At 44.6% G+C, this 9,955-nt stretch overlaps 1 protein-coding gene across 1 annotated transcript in view; it reads right to left on the reverse strand.

Annotated features, from left to right (window-relative positions):
• Window positions 1-9,955, reverse strand: part of LEMD2 (LEM domain nuclear envelope protein 2) — a 28,516-nt gene that overhangs the window by 8,091 nt on the left and 10,470 nt on the right. The window contains exon 4 of the mRNA XM_007939343.2: window positions 167-243. Coding sequence (XP_007937534.1) covers window positions 167-243 — 77 coding nt within the window. The remainder of the gene's footprint in view (window positions 1-166; window positions 244-9,955) is intronic.

Raw genomic sequence — 9,955 nt, forward strand, 5'->3', positions numbered from 1 at the left:
CAGTGAGTTTGGTTTGGTTTTACCACTCAACTACGCTTAAAGAAAAAAGAAAGCCAAAAAGCAAACACAAAACCAAGAGGAGAAAAAAAAAAAACACAGGGCTGGAAAGATCAATACAAAAGCATCAAGGCCTCTTGGGAGTGGATAAATACCGCAGCCTACTTACGGCTATGTATTCCTGGGCTTCCATAACAGGGATGCATTTGCTTTTTAGCTTCTCTGGATTTCCACACTCGAAATTGCCTATGAGACAGGGGGAAAAAAACCCACATACACATTCAAACATAAAGAATAGGTGAGAAAAAATTTACTCTGAGACAGACTAGAAAATGCAGCAAGAATCAAGCTATCAGCTCTAATAAGGAGCATGTGGCCCGGCAGCTCCTGGCTTCTGGGGGGCATCTTCACTCTGCAGCAAGATCAAAAGCCACTTAGCTTGGATCGATTCCAGATCATTAAAACCTGACCTGCAAAGCAGTGCGGCTATTTGCATTAAATGACTAAAAAGCTGCCCAATACCAAGGTCTGTTTGCAATTGATCCTTAAAAGGATCAGACAGATAGCTTTGGAAGGTACCGGAATGGCACTATAAATAAACATGGCCTGGGAAAAAAGATAGACAAGATGGCTGTGGGCATCACAGGGATTTCGACTTGTGACATGGGCAGGTGACCTGGAATGCTGGCTCATCGTTTTAGAGGGGCCTAGGGAAGGATGACTGCTCACCAGAAGGCTGGCGGTTCAAACCCACCAGCCACTCCTCGGAAGGAAGGTTGGGCAATCCTACTTCCGTAGTGATACTGCCTCGGAAACCCAAGGAGGGGTTGCTATGAGTCGGGGCCGACTCAACGGCAAACAACAACAACAACAACAGGAAAGGATGTCTAAAATGGCCTCCGTGAAGGAACGAAGGGGTCTGTATCTGGGAGCCTTCCCCTCACTTCTCCTCAGCTTTCCAGGACACCTGTTCTGAGAAGCCCTAGCCCATGGGGCCTCTCCTTTAGCTAGACTGCTCCAGACCTGCCATAGCCCTCGGCTCTTGATTGTACACTGAGGTTCACCAGCCATGCACTGCTTCCCATGATTCAACTAGACTCCGAGAGCAGGGACGGCACACACAACATCCTAACGCTCACACATGGCCTGACTGGCCTTGACCTGGCATAGTCTGGAAGGTTATGCATGGTCAGCCTGTGTATGTTGACGAGGGTTTAGCTGTAATATTAAAAAAAACTTGAGAATGAACTGAATTCCACTCCCCTACCCCAGACCCAGTTGGTCCCCACTGCCCTCCCCCAGCTCTTGCTCCACCCCAGACCATCCATCCCTGCCCTCATTAGGCCAGCCCAAACCACCAAGAGGGACTCCTCCTCTTCCCTATCCAATCTACATGTTCTGTCAACAAACCTTTAAAGCTACTTAAATGACACTATGCCACTCAAGCTGCTGTCACATTTGCCTTCCCGCCACATGGCTCTCAGCACATCACTCTCCTACCCCAGGCCTCCCTGGCTTTCACTGCTTACAGGATCAGCCTTGGACCAGCACCTTCCACTGGGTGCCCAACCGACCTTTCCAAACTTAATTTCCTCTTCTACTTCCCTCACAAAGCCAGTTACTTCCCAGCCCTGACTCTATGATTTCCTTTGACTGCTGCTCTCTCCTCGCACCTGTGACCAATTCTACCTGGATATCAGGGCCTGGCTCAGAGACTACTGCCCCCATGATGCTTTTTGATTGCTGTAGCTAAAAGGCATTGTGCCAATGACAATGAGATACCACTCACACTCACTAGGATAGATGTTATAAAAATACAAAGCAAAATGGAGAATAACAAGTGTTGGCAATGATGTGGAGAAACTGCAACCCTCATCCATTGCTGGTGGGAATGTAAAATGGTGCAGCTGCTGTGGGAAACAATCAGGCGGTTCTTCAAAAACTTAAACACAGAACTACTGTATGACCCAGCAATTTCACTCCCAGGTATATTCCCAGAAGAACTGAAAGCAAGAACACAAACAGAAACCTGTATACAATGTTCACTGCAGCACTGTTCACAATAGCCAAAAAGTGGAAGCAACCTAAATGTGCATCAACAGATGAATGAATAAACAAAATGTAGAATGTACATACAATGGAATTATTACTTAGCCATATGGAGAAATGAAGTTCTGATACATGCTACAACAGGATGAACCTTGAAAACATTATGTGGAACGAAGTAAGTCAGATACAAAATGACAAATATTGTATGATCGCATTTCTACTGAGGTAGCTAGAATAGGCAAGTGCAAGGAGAGAGAAGGTAGATTAAAGATCACCAGGGCCTGAGGAGTGGGGAGAAAGGGGAGCTATTGCTTAATGGATACAGAGTTTCTGTTTGGAATGATGAAAAAAAGTTTTGGATAGTGGTGATGGCTGTATAACATTGTGAATATAACCAATGTCACTGAATTGTGAACTTAAAAAATGGTTAAAAAATATATTACATATATTTTACCACATATATAAGGAGCTCTGGTGGTGCAGTGGTTAAGGCACTTGGCTGCTAAGTAAAAGGTCGGTGGTTCGAATACATCAGCCACTCTGAGGAAGAAAGATGAGTCAGTCTGCTTCCATAAAGATTACAGCATGAATGCGTAGATAAGTGAGAAGATCAGGTGTGGGTAGGCAAACAGGAATGTACCAAGAGCAAGGGTAGATTTGGCTGAAGACAGTCTTACATATGTACTTGTGCTATAAAAATGTCCACAGACAGTACAGAAGTTAACAGGGGACAAGGTAGCTTCTCAGAGACAACCAAACACCTTGAGGGAGAGAGTCACTGGGCCGTTGGGCTTCGACCATAGTTTTGAGGGACATCATGCTCAACTGGCACATCACAGTACATAAAAATCTCATTCTACATGCTACTTTGGTGAGTAGCAACTGGGGTCTTAAAAGCTATTGAGAGGCCATCTAAAATGCAATTATTGGTCTCCACTTGTCTGGAGCAACGAAAAATGAAGAAAATAAAAATCATTTGGAAACAGTAAGTCCAAAAATTTGAAGGACCATAGGGACCTCAGCCTTCATGATCCTGAGACCAGAAGAAGTAGACTGTGCCTGGCTACCAATGCCAGCCACTTGGAAAGGGATCAAAATTGGAGATTTTGGAGAGAGCGGGAGGAAAGATGTGGAAAAAAATTTAAAAACACAAAAATGACCAGAATTACTGGTCAGAGACTGGTGGAACCCCTAAGACTATGGCCCCGGGTTATCCTTTGGACCTGGAACTGGACTTAACTTCTGTGGATTAGCTCTCATCTAAACAGCAGAAAGACCTAAAAGCAGAACACCTATCCCAGGGAGCTGCACCCCCAGATCAATCAACCATGAGACATCAGAAGGGCAGCATTTACATACAGGGAAAGCTGAGCAGACAGGAATGCATAGAAAAGGGAAGGGACAGTCACTGGGAGGAGAGCTTTTTATGGTTGGGGACTGTAATCGGGGCTGTGAAACCAAATGTGCATGAACTTGTTAAGTGAAACGAATCTGCTTTGTAAACCTGCACCCACATCACAAAATTAAAAATTAAAAAAGAAAAAGATTTACAGCCTTGGAAACCCTATGAGGGTTGCTATGACTCAAAATTGACTCGATGGCAGTGAATTTGATTTGTTTTTTGGTTACCAAACATATACACCCAAAAAGGTTATTCCCAAGCCTTACTCTATTGCTAAGCATGGGGTTGCTAATGTAACCACTAACATCTTCAGTACTGGCTCATACCCACACACCAGCTGAGCAAGGTTGGAAATGGCAGGAACTGATGATGTCACACATTGACTATGACTCTTTAATCCTATAGAAGTCAATCCTTGAGGTGCCAAACTCCAGGCTGCATTTGTAACATTTGATTTTTGGGAGCCTAATGTGAGACTTCACATTTGTCCCTCTTAAGGATGGATTGGTATCCCCCTAAAATATGTGCTGTAAATCCTAACCTCTATGCCTGTGGTTATAATCCCATTTGGGAACGAGATGTCTTTGTTATGTTACTGGGCAAGATTAGTGTAGGTTATGTCTTGAGTCACACTCTTCTGAGATATAAAAGAGATTAAACAAGCAATCAAGAGAAGCAAAGATGAGGTAAGATAGATGCCAAGACATATGGAGATCTGCAAGGAACCAGGAAGCAAAGCTGAAGAGACAAAAGACCTTCTTCCAGAGCTGACAGAGAGAAAGCTTTCCCCTAGAGCTGGAATTCTGAACTGAGACTTCTAGCCTCCTAAACTGTGAAAAATAAATTTCTGTTTGTTAAATGATTCACTTGTAGTATTTCTGTTATAGCGGCAGTAGATAACTAAGACACCCACCCACGGAGCAAAGCAGTTAAAGTGGTTGTGCCAACCCACGGATAGGAGAGAGCTGAATGTCTTTGGGTAGGAGGCCTCTAAGTGGCATGGGGTGCCTCTGGGGAATTACTGGCATAGCTAAAGAGCTTTTAGCATTTGCCTGAGCAGGGCAGAGCCTAAGGGGATAAGGGGCTGAGAGTAAAGGGCCAGGGAGAGGCCTGGCTGTGGTCATGGCCTAGAAGCTATCCTGACTGAAGAACTATATCCTGGGTCATGCCTGATTCTGAATTATAGCCTCTTCCGTCCCTAATAAACCTAGTAAGTTTGTGAGTATTGTCTGTGAGCTCTGGGTGGCAAATGCAATGAATTACTGAATGCAGCAGAGAAGTAGAGTGTACCTTGGGAGGGAAGACTGGTGTCAGAATTGGGAAAAAGTTTGGAAAGAGGAAGGATGTCAGAGTTTGGCTTCATAGGAGTCAGCCTTGAGCTATTGATACTGATGGTGATTCTCTCTCCCTCTGGTGAAGTTAGAGGAGGTCAGATCTGCCTGCTATCCCTTTTTTTTTTTTTTTACAGTTGCCTTTGTTATGTTAATTAGGCATGAATAGTGTCGGGTATCTCTTGAGTCAGTATCTTTTAAGATATAAGAGATTAAACAATTAAGCTAGGAATCAGAGATGGGGGGAGAGAGATGCCAAGCCACATGAAGACTGCAAAGAAGCAGAAACTCAAAGAGACAAGGACCTTCCTGCAGAGCTGATAGACAGAGACAACTTTCTCCTAGAGCCAGTACTCTGAATTCAGACTTCCAGCTTCCTAAACTGTGAGAAAATAAAGTTGTTTGTAAAGCCACCCATCTGTGGCATTTCCGTTGCAGGAGCACTACGTAACTAAGACAGAATTTGGTACTAGAAGAGTGGGGTGCTGCTCTAACAGATAACTAAAATGTGGATGTGGTTTGGAACTGGGTAATGGGTAGAGACTGGGAGAGTTTTAAGGTGCCTAATAGGAGCTCTGGTAGCATAGTGCCTAAGGCACTTGACTGCTAACCAAAAGGCTGGCGGTTCAAACCCACCAGCCACTCCTCGGAAGGAAGGTTGGGCATTCCTACTTCCGTAGTGATATCGGAAACCCAAGGAGGGGTCGCTATGAGTCGGGGCCGACTCAATGGCAAATAACAACAAAAAACACAACAATAGTAAAGGCCTAGATTGCCTTATTCTGCAAATGGATATCCAGTTTTGCCAGTGCCATTTGTTAAACAGACAATCTCTTCTCCATGTAATGGATTTCAGGCCTTTGCCAAAGATCAGCTGACCAAAGGTCAATGGATCTATTTCTGGGTTCTCAATTCTATTCCATTGGTCTATGTGTAAAAGCCTAGACTGCCTTGAAGAGACTGTTGGTAGAATCATGAAAGTCAAAGGCAAACCTGGTGAGGGCTCAGAAGGAAGTGAGGAGAGCTGTGGTGCAGTGAATTACTTGGTATGGCTTTTCTGGCCACAGTCTTTGTAACTCCCACAAGATTACTGGGTAGGACCATACAAATAAGGTGTGTAGAACTCTAATGTTGGGACTGGTTAGTTATGCCCCCCTGCCAGGCTTAAACTGAGCCTTCCTGGAGGCAGAAAGGGGATCTCACTGCCATCAGGAGAGAAAAGCTGGAGGTGCAGTAGAGCACATCCTTGGACCTGAGCTCCCTGCACTGGACCTCCTTGGCAGAGAGAGACACCTGGCTGAGAGATGGTGGCAGTGGAGCCAAGAGGCAGGAGACAGAACGGTGGAATTTCCAGCCCATGGAGCAAGAAAGCTGAGTGCCCTTGGGCAGGTGGCTTGTTGGTGGAGTGCATGCAGGTGTACCTATCTGCCAACCTAAAAGAGCTTTGTAACATTTGCTTGAGCAGGCCAGAAGCCAGGTCGAAAGGCCAAGGGCCACAAAGGTGTGCCTGAAGGCATAGCAGAAGGGAGACTGTCCTGATAGAAGAACTCTATCCTGAGCGGTTCCTGAATCTGACTTGTAACCTGTTACTTCCCTGATAAATCCTATAATCTTGAGTGTTGTTTGTGAGTTGTGTGTGGCCACTGCAACAAATTATCGAACCCAGCAGAGAGGTAGTGAGTGCCGTGGGAGGGAAGGCTGGTGTTAGAATTAGCAGAAAGGTTGGAGGGTGGTAGTATGTCTGGCCTCACCAGAATAGGCCCTGGGCTATTGATGGTCATTCTGTCTGGGAAGTTAGAGGAAGTCAGAAGATGCTGACCCCGCGCCCTTTTAATAAGAGCTATACAGGCAGACCTCATTTTATGCGCTTTACTTTATTGTGGTTCATAGATACTATGTTTTTTACAAAATGAAGGTTTGTGGTAACCCTGCACTGAGCAAGGTATTGGCACCATTTTTCCAATAGTATGTACTCACTTCATGTCTCTGTGTTACACTTTTGGTAATTCTCACAATATTTCAAACTTTTGCATAATGCAATTGCACACTTCAAAGATTACAGTATAGTGTAAACTTATATATGCACTGGGTCAAAAAATTCATGACTTGCTTTACTGTGATAAAGTGCAGTGGTCTATCTCAGGTCTGCCTCTGGAGGAAGTCTCTATTGTCTTAGAGAATACATATGGCACCAGTACCAGAATGTTGCTAGAAATGTGGATATTAAATGTGCTTCTGGTGAGGCTTTAAAATAAAATGATGAACGTGTGACTGGACAATGGAGGAAGGGCAATGCTTTTATGCAGTGGCAAAGAATTTGTCTGAATTATGTTCAAATGTTTGGTGAAAGGTAGAAATTATGAACGTGGATATCTGGCTGATGAGATTTCTAAGCAAGATCTCCAAAGGGTAATGTGATTTCTCCTTGGTGCTTGTAGGAAAATACAAGAGGAAAGAGATGGACTTAAAAATGAACTGTGCAAAATGAAAAGAGAATGCAAAGATTTGGAAAATTCTGTTGTACTAAGCACACGTGTCCTGGAATGTTCACCAAGGGTATGGCTACACAACCTTTTGTTAAAGAGATTAAGCCTGTGGCTGATGGATCTAACCAACTACCATAGCTGAAAAACCATCAACTTAGACTGAAGGGGATGGAGAAAGAACAAAAGGAAAGAATGCTGTTTGCCTCTTGAAATTCTATAGGCAGGAAACAGGCCAAAGGAGCTACATTTGTTTTTCCTTCAAGAAAAGAAGCATGGAAAGCAGGGCTGTCTCAATTTCAAAGGGTTGAACCATGGCCTGCTTGGTTTCAAAAGGTAGGGCCATGGCCTCCTAGGTTCCAGAGTGCAGTGCAGTGAATTACTTGGTATGGCTTTTCTAGTCATAGTCTTTGTATCTCCCGCAGATTACTGGGTGGGACCATGCAAATAAAGTATGTAGAACTCTGATGTTGGGATTGGTTAGTTCTGTCATTCTGCCAGGCTTAAAATGAGCCTTCCTAGAGGCAGAAAGGGGAATCTCACTGCTATCGAGAGAGAACAGCTGGAAGTGAAGTGGAGCCCATTCTTGGAACCGAGATCCCTGTGCTGGACATCTTTGGCTGAGGGACGCCCCATCAGAGAGATGGCAGAAATGGAAGCAAGAGGCACAAGACAGAGTGGCAGGCTTACCTGGCCCGTGCAGCAAGGAAGCTGAGTGCCCTTGGGCAGGAGGCTTGCTGACGGAGTGGGGTGCACCTGCGTGTCTCTATTGGCAGAGCTAAAAGAGCTTTGTAATACTTGTCCAAGCAGGGCAGAGGCCAAGCCAAGAGGCCAAGGGCCAGAGACGTGCGTCTGAGGACAGGACAGGGGGGAGACTGTCCTGATTGAAGAATCGTATCCTGAGCATGTTCCTGAACCTGAATTGTAGCCTGTTACTTCCCTAATAAACCCCATAATCATGAGTATTGTCTGTTAGTTCCGTGTGGCCACTGCAACAAATTATCAAACCCTTGGGCAGTAGTGAGTGCTGCAGAAGGGACGGTTGGTGTCGGAATTGGTAAAAGGCTGGAGGGTGGCGGCATGTTTGGCCTCATAGGAATAAGCCTTGGGCTGCTGATGGGGATTGTCTTCCTCTTGGGAAGTTAGAGGAGGTCAGAAGATACCCTCTCCTTGCTTTTTTAGCACAAACAGATCTTCAGCAACTCAGCCCTGGAGCACGGGGCTGCTGTTAAGGTGTGCCAGGGGGATGGGGTCACTGCTCAAAGCTGAGAGGCCAGGCTGCCATGCCAAAGGGGCAGAAGAATGGGGCCTCCTGGGGCCAAGGGAATGGGTCACAACTCAGATGGACTAGTAGAATAGGGCTGCCCAAAGCCAAGGGAGCAGAGTTGCCATCCCAGTGGGCCTGGAAGGCAGAATTCAAGCCCAGTAAATGTCTACCTTGTACCTGTTCCACCACTGTACTTTGGAAACAGATAACCTGTAATCTAGATTTCACAGGTTTACAGATGAAGAGGAATTTTGACCCAGGCTCACCCATACTTGACATAGATGCTTTAGAAGATGAGATTTTGGATTTGGAGTTGACTTAAGACTTTTGCGATGATGTGATGGGATGAAATGTGATTGGCATATGGCAAGGACATGAATTTTGGGGGACAAAGAGTAGAATGCTATGGACTGAATTGTGTCCCTACAAAATATGTTTTGTAAATCTTAACTTCTGTGTGGTTATAATCATTTGGGAATACTTGTTTTGTTACATTAATCAGCAGGAATAGTATAGGCTGTATCATGAATCAATCTCTTTTGAGATATAAAAGAGATTAAACAAGCAAGCTAGGAAGCAGAGATGAGGGAAGCGAGATGCCAAGGCACATGATGATTGCCCAGGAGCAGAAACTCACAAGAGCAAGGATCTTCCTCCAGAGTCAACAGAGAAAGCCAACCCCTAGAGCTGGCACCCCGAATTTGGACTTCTAACCTTCTAAAAAGGAGCTCTGGAGGCGTAGTATGTGAGGCATTTGGCTGCTGAACAGAAGGTTATTGGTTCAAACTCACCAGCTGCTCCACAGTAAGATGATGAGGCAATCTACTTTCATAAAGATTTATGGTCTTGGAAACCCAATGAGGGTCGCTATGAATCAGAATTGACATTTTTTTAGCCTCCTAAAGTGTAGGAAAGTAAATTTCTGTTTGTAAAGGCACTGAGTTGTGATAGTTCTTTTATAGTAGCACTAGATAACTAACACAGTCCCTAATAGGCTTTTTCTTAATACAATGACCTGTTGTTGAAATAATTTTGAATTTTGACTTCATTATATATTACTTGTCATTTCATTTCATGCTAGAGGCAGTAAGGAATTATGGTTAATGATACAAACTCTGGAGCCAGACTACCAGGGTTCATACCCCAGATCAAAACTTACTAGCCATGTAACTTTGTACAAGTTACTTACACTCTCAGTGCCTCAGTTTCCTCTTCAATTATTATAGTAATAGTTTATCATTAAGCATAACAATGCAAATAAAGTTCTATATATACATATATATAAAACAAAAAAAAAACAAACTCACTGCTGTTGAGTTGGACCCGACTCCTAGCGACCCCTCCTTGGGTTGCCGAGGCGGTATCACCAGGGAAGCAGATTGCCCAACCTTCCTTTTGAGGAGTGGCTGGTGGGTTTGAACCGCCA

Source organism: Orycteropus afer, unplaced genomic scaffold (assembly GCF_000298275.1).
Source record: "Orycteropus afer afer isolate SDZICR_OR568_19922 unplaced genomic scaffold, OryAfe1.0 scaffold00059, whole genome shotgun sequence".
In the NCBI taxonomy this organism is placed as follows: Eukaryota; Metazoa; Chordata; class Mammalia; order Tubulidentata; family Orycteropodidae; genus Orycteropus; species Orycteropus afer.